The sequence below is a fragment of the Hemibagrus wyckioides genome, linkage group LG09 (genome assembly GCF_019097595.1).
Source record: "Hemibagrus wyckioides isolate EC202008001 linkage group LG09, SWU_Hwy_1.0, whole genome shotgun sequence".
In the NCBI taxonomy this organism is placed as follows: domain Eukaryota; kingdom Metazoa; phylum Chordata; class Actinopteri; order Siluriformes; family Bagridae; genus Hemibagrus; species Hemibagrus wyckioides.
The window spans coordinates 14812056-14827076 of record NC_080718.1 but is presented as its reverse complement, the minus strand read 5'-3'; the positions used below and the strand labels follow the sequence as shown (position 1 = coordinate 14827076).

General features: G+C 38.9%; 2 protein-coding genes across 3 annotated transcripts; both read right to left on the bottom strand.

The window, feature by feature from the left end:
• Window positions 1-687: 687 nt before the first annotated feature.
• si:dkey-21a6.5 (laminin subunit alpha-2) lies at window positions 688-7393 on the bottom strand. Of its 2 annotated transcripts, none has more exons than XM_058398376.1 (9): window positions 7023-7389; window positions 5673-5867; window positions 4125-4263; window positions 3947-4035; window positions 3733-3796; window positions 3184-3272; window positions 2746-2858; window positions 1904-2060; window positions 688-1490 (listed from the first exon to the last, which is right to left on the bottom strand). In XM_058398376.1, exons 1-9 carry the CDS (start codon window positions 7072-7074, stop codon window positions 1333-1335), a joined length of 1056 nt encoding a protein of 351 aa, XP_058254359.1. In that variant the 5' UTR covers window positions 7075-7389; the 3' UTR covers window positions 688-1332. The 2 variants fall into 2 exon arrangements, with proteins under 2 accessions (XP_058254359.1, XP_058254360.1); XM_058398377.1 differs by having other exon boundaries at window positions 1357-1490; window positions 1778-2060; window positions 7023-7393.
• A 2381-nt stretch (window positions 7394-9774) lies between these two features.
• nt5c1ab (5'-nucleotidase, cytosolic IAb) lies at window positions 9775-14099 on the bottom strand. The gene is made up of 7 exons (XM_058400100.1): window positions 13897-14099; window positions 13619-13797; window positions 12325-12492; window positions 12036-12165; window positions 11576-11698; window positions 11301-11485; window positions 9775-11121 (listed from the first exon to the last, which is right to left on the bottom strand). Exons 2-7 carry the CDS (start codon window positions 13709-13711, stop codon window positions 10777-10779), a joined length of 1044 nt encoding a protein of 347 aa, XP_058256083.1. The 5' UTR covers window positions 13712-13797; window positions 13897-14099; the 3' UTR covers window positions 9775-10776.
• Window positions 14100-15021: the final 922 nt, after the last annotated feature.

Here is a 15021-nt window from a genome sequence, read left to right as displayed (position 1 = left end):
GCCCTTATCAAACTCACTCAAATCCTTACACTTGCTCATTTTTCCTGCTTCTAACACATCAACTTTGAGGACAAAATGTTGACTTGTTGCCTAATATATCCCACCCACTAACAGGTGCCATGATGAGGAGATAATCAGTGTTATTCACTTCACCTCTCACTGTTCATAATGTTGTGCCTGATAGGTGTATAGCCCAGGTGTCCTATCTTATCTGCAAAGTGTGTGAGTGCAGGTTTCCATTCCATTCCACCTGAGTAATCAGTTAACTTTGGCTGTCAATAGACTTAAGAGTGACTTCTGCTTGGTTTGGAATGAATACCTGCACCTACACTGGCCTTTTCTGGATAAGATTGGACACCCCTGGACTATAGAATAAATAAATATTTAGACAAGAGTCTATAGTAAGTAGGCCAAATTGAAATTGATATCCTGTCTCTATTTCCTAACTAGATCCACTAATGATATCCTCCCATGCCTAGGTAGGGTATTATTAAGCTAAGCTGCACTACCTCATTTTAACTATTTTCCCCAGTATATCTCCCCAACATCATACTGGTCTGACATAGTGGTGTATTGTGGTGTCAGCCAAAACAGCATACATCACATACAGATGACTGTCATAGTTAATAATAATAATAATAATAATAATAATAATAATAATAATAATGCAATTTATTCACTGCCTCTTCAAAAAATACTCAACCCGAAAAGCATCAAATGAACAATTTTGTAATAGTCATGAGAATTCATTTGAAACTTGTGCGCAGTTTATTTTCTAGCCAAGGCCATCTGTTCATTTTAAAAGTTCAAAAATGGCATTAACTTTTTAAATAACATAGATTACTAACTTTCATAATAAACAGTTCCTTAAGTACCATATGTAATAAAATATCAAGGGGCACAAGAAAATAAATACAATCTTACAGGCAACAGGAACAGTTCAGAACAATCCAAAACTACATATTAAAGACTAGTGCAACAGTTAAACAATACAAGTTTCTCTCTGCATTCATATAGGCAAAATTGTCAGATGTGGCCCATTTGACCTTGTTAAAAAGAGAAAAAACATTTCTACAATGATACCCCTTTGCATTCATTCAGCCAGTGTGCAGTGTACAGCATCGTAAAGAAGACAGTTTGATTTGTCTGAGTGCACATTTAGAAAATCTGGGCAACTGAAAACATCTATGAATTATGAACATCAGAATGGTGCAAATATTTTGTCAGATATTCAGTAGATTTTCAGATGATGTCCAAATTCTCAGTAAAGGAGCTTGCAATAGCTTGAAAAATGATTCTGGGTTTGTTTTTGCTCTCTGCATTGTCACTGTGTCACCACCCTGCATACACAGGATCTGCATCACACGGGACACCATACACATGGCGAGAGGGCCGGTCCTTCTGCAGAAGCGGGGCGCGAGAGAGAGACAGTTCACTGTCTGTATCCCTCCTCCTCCGAAAAACCAGGAAGGAAATGAACAGAAGAAACACTGAAAGGATAAGAGAAAGAAGATGCAAGCATGTCAGCAGAGCACATATGGAGGGGTAAATTGTACATGGTGTCCCAAAAATCTCTATACACAGCAGTATTTAACTTTTTTAACAAAACGTCTTCCAGAATTTTTCATATTTATTTTATATTATATGTATATTTTCAGATAGCCTTTAAGAATGTCTTTGACAAAACAAAATGGTACTGAAATCATTCTCATGACTGGATCAGGTAACTGTCAATGACAATAGACAGGTCACATGACACACACACACACACACACACCTGCTGTTAAACTGGGAGCATTTTGACTCTATATATGGAGACTTTTGGGACATCCTGCAGATAAAATCTTGACCTTGTTCTGTTCACATTTAGTATGATAAAGAGAAAAATTCTGAATGTTCATACATCCTCCGCCAATGGCAATTAGAGCTATGGTGAGAGGAGCGAGCTCGCACGTGTCTCCAGCCTTCCTGAAGAAAGTCTCCATGCAATAACCTGGAGCAGTGCTGCCCTCAGGGCAAAACGCATCACTGGGGCACTGGATTGGATCAACATCAGGACTCTGGAAGAGAAATAAGTCAGAAAAAGGTCTTAGTTCAAAGCAAAATAAAAATAAATTCTTGGTTAAATATAATACCCTAGCTGTATATTAGGAAATAATTAGGTAATAATTTGTCAAATTTGCCTGATGGTTGTCTGATGAGTTTCACATTAGAGCAACGAATCCATCTACAAGATCGCCAGACATGGATTTATTGTAAAGGCACTCTTGTCAGTAGCAGGAAAGATTGCTCCGCATGTTTATGCTGCTTGGTACAATCACTTTGAGTGGTGTCTGGTTTCTCGACACTCTGTGTCAGTATGCATTTTGCAAACATGATTTAATTTTATTAATTCCTTTGCAAAATTGTCACTGCCTTATTCTAAAGCCTACAGAGACCATGAGCTGTGCATAGGGCAGTATATCTCTACTGGGGTCTCAAAAAATTCATTAAAAAAAATAATGCACATTCATTGTGAATGTTTTTGCCTTTCTTCCTCATTAATGAATAAAAATCTTGCAAGAAAAACATAGTGGACCATAATTAGAATTTGTTCTTATATTGTGTTGAACTCTGAGTAAACAATAGTGGCATTGCATTACCATGTATTATACCATTTTACAACAGCAGAAGAACCAAAGAGTTTGATTCCTGTTTTGGATGTGTGTGTGTGTGTGTGTGTGCTGACAGGTTATTATCACTCACTGGGCAGTAGTGGTCTTCAGGGCAGATGTCACAGTTCTCCTGACCCCAGTGAATCTGATAGAAACCACTGTTGCAGATCTGACACATTTTCTGGTTAGAAGTCTTGTACATGCCTGCAAAACATACACGTCATCAGATAAACAGAGTACAAAATGTAAGTTCTTATTATCCTATGAACTTAGCATGTGTTCAGTTACTAAGAGAGGAGCAAACAACAAAGAGCACATTCAGAGCTGTATGAATGCATCCTCATCTTTTCACTACGTTTGTTATTGATTGCTAAAATAGATGTACTCACTCTTCATGGCTAAAATGTACTCCTAGGATTAATCTCCACTCCTTACATAGAGCTGCTCTAATAAATGATTTGTATGTATATTTGTATGTAAGATTGAGAATTCACAGTGCTGTGGTATAGTGTTGGATGGTATGGGGCACCTGGGCGACAGGGGGAACACTGCATGCTGCCAGTCTGCAGGGTTTCAGAGCCGGAAGGACACATTAGGCACTGAGCACAACTGGAGGAGCTGTTCAACAGGAAGGCACAATTACAGCCAAATCCACTTTATTCAACATATTCGAAGCCAACATTATACCGGTTAATCCAGCGTAATGTCAGTCTTGTGATATTGATATGAGGTCCACAGGCTATAGTACAGCACCTTAAAGAGGAAAATTAATGACTTGCAGTCTTTACTGTGGCTTTGATTAAAATCCCAGGATAAAAGACATGTGACTCTGCCCTTCAGCCAGTGTAAGCTTGTGGGTAAGAAAACGCTGTACTGAGTAGTGCTGGAATTCAGAGTCATTGTAGCACTGCTATCTGCTATCATGCTGATAAGTGTATATGTAACCAGGTTAGATTTTATAGCTAACATATACACCAGAGGTTTATTGTATGTTACTGTATATGCTTAAATTTACAGAAAGACAAACCTTTACGAAAAGGTCATTAAAATACAATATAAAATAGAGTGCAGAGCTTACTTGCAGTATGTGCCCTCAGGACACGGGTTACAGATGGTGGTATTCTGTCTGGATGCATAAAAACCTACAAAAAAAAAAAATGCAAATGTATGTTTTTAAGCTTGAATGAATACTGGTTAAATAAATAATTAGCTGCAATAAATATCTAGTAACTATGTCAGAAAAGGTCATTAAAGCAAGTGAAACTTAAGTGAGTTTGTATTTAAATGGTTACCTGGTGCACAGGCCTGACATGAGACCGAACCACTTTCATTGGTATAAGAACCAGGAGGACAGGCCTGACACACAGGGCTCCCTGTGAGACTGAGGAGAGCAAGAGGAACAAATACAGATCAGCTGTTTGATATGGCATGGAGACGTGTGCCATTAACGTATTATAAGTGATTACTCACTTAGTGTAGAAGCCTGGTATGCAGGGTAGACACGTCTGCTGGCCTGCTAGTGGCTGATAAAAGCCCAGTGAGCAGGAACGACAACCTCTGGGGAAAATACACAGCCCAGGCTCCAGACAACATGAACACAGTAACGTCTCTGGCAAAATAGACAAATAAATAAATAAGGTGTTTTTAATGTCTTAGTAAATGGCACGTTTGTCTGTATTCTGTTGTACATCTCTCTTAGAACCTTACACAACAAGTTATTGTTATAGTTACACTATATAATCAAAAATATTGGACACTATCACATCAATAAGTAAGCTTTTCACAAACTGTCATAACCCATAACTGTCTAAAATGTCTAAAAACTTGTCTAAAGGGTAAACTGCATGATTAAGATTTCCCCTGGTGGAACAAAGGAGCACAAACCTAGTCAAGCAAGACAATGCTCCTGTACACATAGTGAGGCACAAACACACGGTTCGCTAAGACTGATGCTGAAGAATTTGAGTGACCTACATATGAGTCCTGACCACAAACCCACTGAACACCTTTGGGACAAACATGAATGCCAACTGTGCACCAGACCTTCTCACCTGACCTTACTAATGCTCTCACCCGACATCAGTGCCTGACCTCACTAATGCCCTTGTGGCTGAATGGGCAAATCCTCACAGCCATGCTCCAAAATCTAGTGGAAAGCCACAAAATAATAGTGGAGGTAATAATAGTGTTATTATAACAGCCCAAGAGCATTAATGAGATCAGGCACTGATGTCAGGTGAGGAGGCCTGGCATGCAGTCAGCATTCCAATTCATTCCAGGGGTGTTCAGTGGGATGAAGTCAGGGCTCTGTGCAGGCTACTCAAGCTCTTCTACAAGCCCTGTGTTAATGAATCGTTCACAGGGGCTTTGTCATGCTGAAACAGGTTTAGATTCTTAGTTCACGTGAACAATGTGATGGTCAAGTGCCCACATACTTTAGTCAAGAATTATATGCAGGATCATATAAACTGAGAAAGTGTATAATTGACTATAACTATATACTATACAGCGATCATGCATAACATTATAACACCTGCCTAATATTGTGTTGGTCCTTCTTTTCCTGCCAAAACAGCCCTGACCTGTCGAGGCATGACCTCTACTAGATCCCTGAAGGTGTGCTGTGGTATCTGGCACCAAAATGTTAGCAGCAGATCCTTTAATGCCTGGAAGTTGTGAGGTGGGGCCGGGAACACCCCACAAGAGCTGCAGTTTTGGAGATGCTCTGATCCAGTCGTCCAGACATCGTAATTTAGCCCTCGTCAAACTCACTCAAATCCTTACACTTGTCCATTTTTCCTGCTTCTAACACATCAACTTTGAGGACAAAATGTTCACTTGCTGCCTAAAATGTCCCACACAGTAACAGGTGCTATGATGAGGAGTTAATCAGATAAATCTTAGTGGTCATAATATTATGCCTGATCAGTGTATATCCAGGCACATCAGTAGCTTTTAAAAAAACTGAAACAACTATAACCCTACCCCACTGCTGTAGGCCGGTTAAGCCATACCCACCATTGTCATAATAGGTTCCCGGTGCACAGGCCTCACAACTGGAGGTGTTCAAGGTTGAGCAACCAGGTGTAGTGGTGCTGAGCATGAAGGGAGTGGTGATGGTCACACTTTCATTGACTGTGGTGCTGGTCACATTCTCAATGATTGTGGTTGCGGTCAGAGCTGGGGTGAGGGTAGTCTGACTGCTCACTGCTCCTATCATTAGCACATACAAATGACAGGATATCAGAAACATTATTCACATCATTCAACTTCAACATCCAACACAGAATACTGCTGATTTGTTGTACCAGGTTTACATGATGGTCATAACGTCAGGTGCTTCTACAGAAGTAAATAGTTTTTTCACCTCTTCTCAAAGCTGACTGACAGACCTGTTTGTTCTAAAAGAAGCTCATCCAGCTGATTATGATCTCCAGGCTGTTTTACTGATTGAGAAGGTCCAAATAAATTCCCAGGTTTTAGAATAATTCTTAGTACATGGATCATTTGAGGGATCTGATGCATTTGCTGACTCACAGATTAAAAGTAATTTACCTGTGCATCATGCAGTGAGCTAAATGAGCTGCTAAATGATCTAAAATCCTAATCTTCTGGACATGTTTAAAGATCAATATGCAATCAATATGCGATAAATATACTGATTCATTACAGTTCCTATTGTTTTTATTTCCATATGAATTCACATTGTGTTGAAAATATTACAGCAGGTTTGGTTTTGTGATTCTGTCTTTCAAAGTCATTTTCAAAGTAAATAAATTTGCTTTACTTCAGGAAATGACTAAATAAATGTGTGCTGAGGAAAAGTGAGACACAAACAGAGTCTGTATTGTGCAAATAATCACATTAAGCATGTGGTACATATGCACTTATTCCTGGTCTTGTGACTTTTACACAGTTCAAAGACACAGAGGGAAGTGAGAAAAGTTGGCAAATCCTGTGTTTCCCTAAATACTGGGGATTTTGAATACATTGTATATCTATTAATGAAATGTCCACTGTGAAATATTCCTTTGCTGGACACGAACTGGTGGTGGTGGTGGTGGTGGTGGGGTGATCTGGGCTACTCCTCATAACTCTACTGATTAATATAATAATATGTGTTTCATGTTGCTCTGACATTCATGTGGCATTCAGGGATATTCCTCAGAGACATTTATGACCTGGTGACCCAGTAGAAACCTGAAAGCAATGTTACTCTCACTCTTAAAGATGGACTAAGTGACACAAGACCATAAACAACAATAAAAACAGGTAAAAGCTCGTGGTGTTCCTGGCTCTATTGCTCTAATTCACAACACATTTAACATCAACAACATAAAATCTAGTGATTGCAGAATCTGGACTCACCGAACAAACACGCCAGTGCCACGACAACAGCCTGGATTCCCAAATGTGCCATATTTCAGCGATTCCTTAAGCAGTCACCACATCTGACTGATCATACTGAGCTGATGGAGGAATCTTCAAAACTGTTCACTTGGTAAATAAACTCGGCTTCGTCACTCTCCTCTCATTCCTCCCCCGGTTCCTCAGCAGTGTCTTATGACAAATGACTAATCATGTGAGTTTGAGCGCTGTGGAAATCACTGTGAATTAACCAGGAATTTTTCAGTGAAGTAAAACCAGCCTCTTTACACGAGACTCGACACAGGAGGTTTCATAAAGCCGAGCCGAAGCGCTCAATTCAGCAGTGCGGAACAAGCCGACTTTCACAAGGCAATAGCTAACCCCGCCCACACGCCCAAACAACACGCCCATTAATGTAAGGTCACGCCCACGCCGTCGGCTTGAGGGTTCTGATGGACGTCTGATGATGATGTAGAGCTCGTGCTGCAGACAGCATGTCGTGTAGGACTACAGCATTTATCTCTTCCTGGATCTCTTTCTAATAGAGAAACACTCTTAGTCTGTTTGGTATTTCATGTGGAGACATTTACAGTTTGGTCCAGTTTGGTGTACAATCAAATATTTATCTATCTATCTATCTATCTATCTATCTATCTATCTATCTATCTATCTATCTATCTATCTATCATTTATTGGATATTTCGTGTGAGGACATTAACAATTTGTTCTAAATTGGCGTAAACCCAATTATTTATTTATTTATTTATTTATTTATTTATTTATTTATTTGATATTTCGTGTGGAGATAACAATTTGTTCCGTTTGGTGTAAACCCAACTATTATTTATTTGTTTGTTTGTTTGTTTGTTTGATATTACGTGTGGAGACATTAACAATTTGTTCCAGTTTGGTGTATGCCCAGCTATTTATTTTATTTTATTTTATTTTATTTTATTTTATTTTATTTTATTTTATTTTATTTTATTTTATTTTATTTTATTTTATTTTATTTTATTATTTGGCATTTTGTTTGGAGACATTTTGAACCACAATTTTTTTTTTGTAATGAGTAACTGCAAAAGTAAACTCAGAAATAAATCTAGCATGTGACTCTTTAGCTTGAGCTGTTGGGGAAAAAAACAAAAAACAATGACAAAAGAACAATTAAAATTAAAATATTAATTCATTCATATTCAGTGACTGCTTTATCCTGGTCAGGGTCATGGTGGACACAGAGCCTATCTCAATTACATTAGACAGGAGAATTCACCACTGATCAGATGGAGATCTGTTGCAGCGCACAGGCCTTAACCCGAGCTCAGGACTGAACCCAGGACCCCAGAACTGTGCAAATCAAAAATTGGTTATTGGTAATCATAATTCTTCATGAAGATGTCCAAATAATTGACTCATTGATTTTCCACAGACAAATGCGTATTTAATTCAACATATCGATTATCCAATAGCATTCATTCATTCCTTCGTTCATCTTCAGTAACCGGTCTATCCTGAGTGTGAGGTGGGATCTTAAATAATTCTGACTCAAATAATATAATGATATTTAAATTATGCTATTTACTTTTGACGAATAATACATGTATTGTTGATTTCACATTTAATATTTACAGTTACTGTCCACTAGGGGGCAACACCACCGGGGTTGAGAAAATACCACACAAAGTCTGTGTTGTGCCTGGATTTGACAAACACATTGCTCCACGATCACATAAATAAATAAAGAAGTAAACTAAAGAAGTAAAAATTACATACATACATACATACATACATACATACATACATACACTGATCAGGCATAACATTATGAGCACTGAGAGGTGAAGTGAATAACACTTATCATCTCCTCATCATGGCACCTGTTAGTGGGTGGGACATATTAGGCAGCAGGTGAACATTTTGTCCTCAAAGTTGATGTGTTAGAAGCAGGAAAAATGGACAAGCATAAGGATTTGAGCGAGTTTGACAAGGACCAAATTGTGATGGCTAGAAGACTGGATCAGAGCATCTCCAAAACTGCAGCTCTTGTGTGGTGTTCCCGGTCTGCAGTGGTCAGTATCTATCAAAAGTGGTCCAAGGAAGGAACAGTGGTGAACCGGTCACAGGGTCATGGATGGCCAAGGCTCACTGATGTACGTGGGGAGTGAAGGCTGGCCCGTGTGATCCGATCCAACAGATGAGCTACAGTTGCTGAAGAAGTTAATGCTGGGTCTGATAAAAAGGTGTCAGAATACACAGTGCATGACTGGCCAGGGCTGTTTTGGCAGCAAAAGGGGGAACAAGACTATATTAGGCAGGTGGTCATAATGTTATGCCTAATCTGTGTATACTTATGTAGTCTTATGTACTTGCTGAACATTCTAAAACGCAGTCCCCCTTTGCTGTTATAATACCCTCCACTCTACTAGGAAGGCTTTCCACTAGATGGTGGTGCGTGGCTGTATATATTTGTCCATCCAGTCACAGGAACTTTAGTGAACCAGGTCCTCATGTCAGGTGAGGAGGCCTGGTGCACCATCAGTGTACCATTTCGTCCCCAAGGTGTTCAGTGGGGCTGGGGAAAATGGGTGTGATGATCAAGTGTCTGCATACTTTTGGCCATATTGGGCACATTTGTAGAGGGTTATAGAAAGTAACAAGTCAATACCAAATATCAAAGCAGAGCTATTTAAAAATATAGAAACTAATATGGTCCTCCACATATAGCAGGAAAATAAACACAGAATGATGCTGAAGGTGAATTAAAGCATCTATTTATTTTTATTTAAAAATCTGTAACATTACATTTGCATTATACAGATATATATTATATTCTATTTATATATTGTACATGTGTTTATGCACATAGGGAAATATTTTTAATACTGTAAACCAATCACAACATACACAAAAATGTATGACTTTAAGTACTAACTATTTCCTACCATACATGTCGATGGTAAGAATTGGCTAGAAATTTGTTTGGAAATAAACACCATTATAAGCCCTTTTTTGCTTAACCTTGTGGTCATATAAATTTATAGTTAAATTTCTGTTATATCAGTGGAACAAATGTATATCATATAAACTAAATTTGACATATACTAACAATAAAACATGCAGACCCTTACAGTTTTTTATAAAACATATACTCACACGCTTAGGAAAAGAACCCAAAATAACATCACAGAATAATCGAATAGACGTAAAAGTCAAACAATTTACATTCCACACAGGCAATATTTTATCTATGACTGAGAAAACTGAAAAGTTCCAGCGTTATGATGATCTACTGGGATGATCAAATGATCTCTCTGTACCATAATTTGACACTCTATCAACAACCAACACGTCGAATGCAGGGAGTCTTATCTTTAAATATTGTAAAAATATTTAAATATCTTTTCCTTAATAAGTGGCACAGAGTATTCTGTAATACTTGAAAGGCACATACAGTGCATCCGTTACAATCCCTTGCTGTATTAAATTCACTCTATTTAATCAGCCAGCAAAACATGTATGGCTTGATCCTCTTGATCTTTAGCTTCATCTGATTTCACAGAGTTTGGTTTACTTACAGAGCTGAAATATAATCTAGATTAAATTCTAGATAATCCTAGTATAGCACAATCTGTCACCCTGATGAACATTCAATGCAGGCACCAAACACTGAAAATAAAACTTGTCAACACAAAACATATTTCATGCTAGTACAAAATGCCCATTTATCTTATTTTATCTTTATTAAAACACTCTTGTGTCATTTCTTTTCTTTTAATACCACTTTCTGTGCGACTCCATAGGGAACATGAGCTGCTATAGTTCCCAGCTCTGCAGCACCTTCTATGTGGAACATTTGATCATCAAAGAAAATGTGGGGCTTGATTTTTGCCAGCATAGGGCCCTTAGGTGCTCCAGCCAAGAAAAGGGCTTCATCTGGCTCTAGGCCCCAAGAACGCAAGGTCTTCAAGGCTCGTGTACCTGAACTAGCAGCACTGCGAGCAGTCACAAGGTAGGTGCGGATTGGACAGTCCATACGCTGGCCTTTGGCGGAGAATTTCTTTTGCAGTTTTCCCAAAGCCTCAAAGAATCCTTTCAGTGGACCCTGTAAAACAAATACACAACACACAAATACTTTGAAACATAAAGAGTGCATTAACATAATACTGTGTTTTGTCTTGCAGCCAGAACTACCAGCTCCATGCTATTGAAAAATCACCTCCTGACCAATCAGAATTATAATGCTTCATATAGTCATATTTCTATGTTCTGCAACTGTCTTACATGATCAAGTGGCTTGTTTTCATGGGCCTTTTCATGTTCAAAAAATTTGTCCAGGCCTTGCGTTTTATAGATCCTCTCCGACTCGTCCGAGAACAGCACTGCATCTCCGTCGAAGGCCACACGCAGCTGTGTCTCTGACACCTCAGTCGCTTTCTCCGTTTTGAACATGGTGGCTGCTGCGATCCCTTGTGACCAAAAGAGCTGAAGTCTCAGTTACAATTCAATTCAGTTGGAAAACATTTCCAACTAAATAAAAGAGATATTTCTCTTCTCACCTTCCTCCAAGGCCTCTTTCACTTTCTTTGAATCAGCAGACAGATACAGGTTGGTGTGGTAGGCTTTCAGATATCCAATTGGACTATTACCTCCAGTCATACAGAAGCGCTCAATGAACAGCTCTAAGAGAGACAGAAATAAATTCATTTTGATTGACAATCAAGCATAAAGTGTACAGTCTTGTGTTGTAGTATCAAGCTAAAAAAGAGTTAAAAGGCTATTATGTAAACAATAATAGAGCATGTTTATAGCCTTCTCTCCCTCATTAGCCATCCTATCCAACATTATAAGCAAGGGTTTTAACATTGCTGTAATTTTTTTTTTAACCAAGACACTTCTAGCCCTCTTGTCTGAGATCATTAAAAAGCCTAGATATTATAAACAGCTAAAGGCCAATTCAGGTGACAGCAGTGAAACCTTGGACATCCTGTCCACCACTGCCTTGAGCTCTCCACTTACTGTGATGGTTGATTGAGTTAATGAGCCTGAGCCCAACATTGGCATGATGGTTAGTCATCAGCACCACATCAAAGAGCTCTTCGCTGTCTGGATAAAGTTGTCTCAGCTGCACATTGACAGCTTCCAGAGCCTGCAGGTGACACACAAAGGGGACACATTAGAAGCTGTGCCATCTCTCCTCATTTCATTGGGAAAATAAACTTAAAAATCACTTTGTGAGATAGTTAAGTGATGTTTTATGAAATGAACATGGACAGCACGGTGAGTGATTGTAGACTTTGATCTGGACCTTGATAAAGGGAAAAGCAGGTCCTGGAGCAAATGGTTCAGTCTCATGTTCAATCTGGTACTTCAGGTACTCCTCCATGCCTTTCTGTTCAAAGATCTGCTGCTCCAGGTCCATGGTGAAGAGGACACGGGATGATACAGCAATGGTGATGGCATTTTCAGGCTTGGGCTGAACACAGAAAATGACAAACATCACTATCTCATTTCTGGCATTTCAAAATAATGGGTACCATTTTGAATCTGGTTCCTCTCAATGACCTCTCAGTGAACTTCCTAGCATTGCTCATTAGATATCTAAATATAAAGTGCAGTATCTCTTATTTTCCATAAAGCTGCTTTAGTGACAGTTTAGGGTTTAAAAAGCACTATAAAGTTAAATAAAACTGACTTGAATTGAATTTATCCTGTAACTTTGTCTGACACAACAGGCTAGATGTCAGTAATGGACTGAATGTGGGTTATGAATAATTCACATACACTGTAACCTTAAACCTAATACTATACCACTGGTATAACCTAACACCAGATTTTAAATAAATGCAACAAAAATATACAAAGATATATGCTGATACATCCCGTGTGTGTGGATGTGGTATAAATAGGCTCATTAATAGATTCACTGATGGCAGTGAAATGTCGATAAATGATGACTTGCGTTACAGAATCGATTAAAAATCAGGTGTAATAAAATTGGCTTCAGTACAGTATATGAAGAACTTACAATCATTGTGTTTCTCAGAGCTCATTTATCCACTGGAGCAATGAGGTGAGTCGGTGGAATTTACAGCACGGATAATGATGGACAGGACTCAGCCGATCATTATACTGGACAACAACAACAACAACACGGAGTGTCCAGGTATAGCTAAATCCGCAATACATTCGACTGCGTCATAGCGGACAGTGCTTTGCGTATTGCTTTAAAAAACTGATTTATACACGTATCTAATACAATTCATCCCGGTGATTAGTAGCCTATCATCACTCCGGTACTCTGCTACAGTGCCTGTTGCTGTGTAGTATGTTTGCTCCCGCTGCATTGCTGCATCTGTTCTGTATCCCGCAGTAAGTAGAGCTAAATTTGCAAGACATCAACAGTGACTGGTCATCACTGGCCATCACACACACCGCAATCATCCAGAGATATCACTCTACACTATATATATATATATATATTGTATGTTACGTTACACGAACAGGCATTCTGTAATCCACAAATAATGACCTTATATGTCCTAGAAAGACATGAATATTAATAAATTCATTATTCCTATTTCACAAAGGTTTTGACTCACAGGTTTCTTGGATGGGGTTGAGGGATCCTGCACCTTCAAGCCTCCCAAACATGCATCACCATTACTGGCCATTCGTCCATCATGGAGACTCATTTTCGCAGTAGCTGCTGCTTCATGGCACAGAGACTAAACCCCCAGTCTCCCTGTAATCTCATCCGCACCACAGCGAGTCCCAGCCTCTAAAGGCAGAGTGGATGGAGGGGATGGGGATCAATACTGAGAGCACACACAGAACAAATCCAGGGAGCATTACCATTAACCTATCAGAGGAGACTTACTGGTGCTCACTGCGTTTTCGCTCCTTCCTCGAGGCATACTCGCTGTGTATCTCAATCAGAGGTCAGTCATCTCACTGGCACCTCCTTTTATCAGCACACTAGTGCAGCAAATATCTCCAGCATGTAGGTGACAGACATGGTTCTGCAGTGGCTCTGTGCTTGCTTGCAACGAAACACTTTTTATTTTTAGATGCTGAAGACCTTTGCCAGTGCAGATACAATAAATGTTACCATGACAACTACAGATGGCAGCCGGTACCATGAAGTCATGCTGTCAAGTCGGTTATGCGCAGCAGCCATCACTTTTCATGTGCTCATGCCAATGGCATTTTTTCAACACCAGAGATTTATAGCTTCTATTGGGCCAATTTTCTGATTACATGGTTAGTCAGCAGACACTAATGGAGATGAATGTGTTCATAAGGATGTTTGGGGGGAAAAAGTAAATTTCAAAGCAGCAAGAAACAGATAAAGTATCATATCCCTTTGTGCAAAAGAGAAATTACAAGGCAAACCTTCTGACAGAAGAGATAAGCAACATTGCACACAACATTTTAAACCCCACATCATCATATGCGTATTATAATGTACATCTCAAACAGATACAGGACGGGAAAAAGGGACAAGCTCAGGTTTTTAAAGGAAAAGGGTCATTTATTACTTTCATTGCATGACAAATACTCAATTTAAGACTTTGAAAAGCTCTCCATTATGCCTTATTGAATTGCAACAGCCATTATAAAATAAAAACAAGCTTTGAATAAATAGGGTGTACAATTCTCTCACAGATCATTTATACAGAAAAACCTTATTTGTACATTTATATATATTATCATTTTTGTTCTTTGTAAAAGAAAAAGTTTTTTTTTTTTTTATTTAAAATGCAACAAGACCGCACAATTATTGAGGCCTGAGGATCGGTGGCAGGTACGATTCACACTTCTTACACACCAGGTCAATAGCTGGAATTGCAAAGAAAAAAATAAAAAATACAATGGGAAGATCTCAACTTTTGGTTGATTTGTTGGTTTGCATGAACAAATTTTGAGTATTCAGAACTTTCCCTAGCATCGTGACAAAGTACAGTCGTAGTCCTGAAGAGCAGCAACAATATTAGAAAGGAAG

Bases quoted from the DNA above. Each gene is read 5' to 3' on its own strand.
- si:dkey-21a6.5 (XM_058398376.1), bottom strand. From the start codon at position 7,074: ATGGCACATTTGGGAATCCAGGCTGTTGTCGTGGCACTGGCGTGTTTG. The intron at 4,264-5,672 runs GTGGGTATGGCT...CTATTTTGCCAG, and splicing joins GGGAACCTATTATGACAATG to AGACGTTACTGTGTTCATGT. The intron at 2,061-2,745 runs GTGAGTGATAAT...TTTCTCTTCCAG, and splicing joins CTGAAGACCACTACTGCCCA to AGTCCTGATGTTGATCCAAT.
- nt5c1ab (XM_058400100.1), bottom strand. From the start codon at position 13,711: ATGAGTCTCCATGATGGACGAATGGCCAGTAATGGTGATGCATGTTTG. The intron at 12,166-12,324 runs GTCCAGATCAAA...TGTCACCTGCAG, and splicing joins CTGCTTTTCCCTTTATCAAG to GCTCTGGAAGCTGTCAATGT. The intron at 11,486-11,575 runs GTGAGAAGAGAA...TTTGGTCACAAG, and splicing joins GAAAGAGGCCTTGGAGGAAG to GGATCGCAGCAGCCACCATG.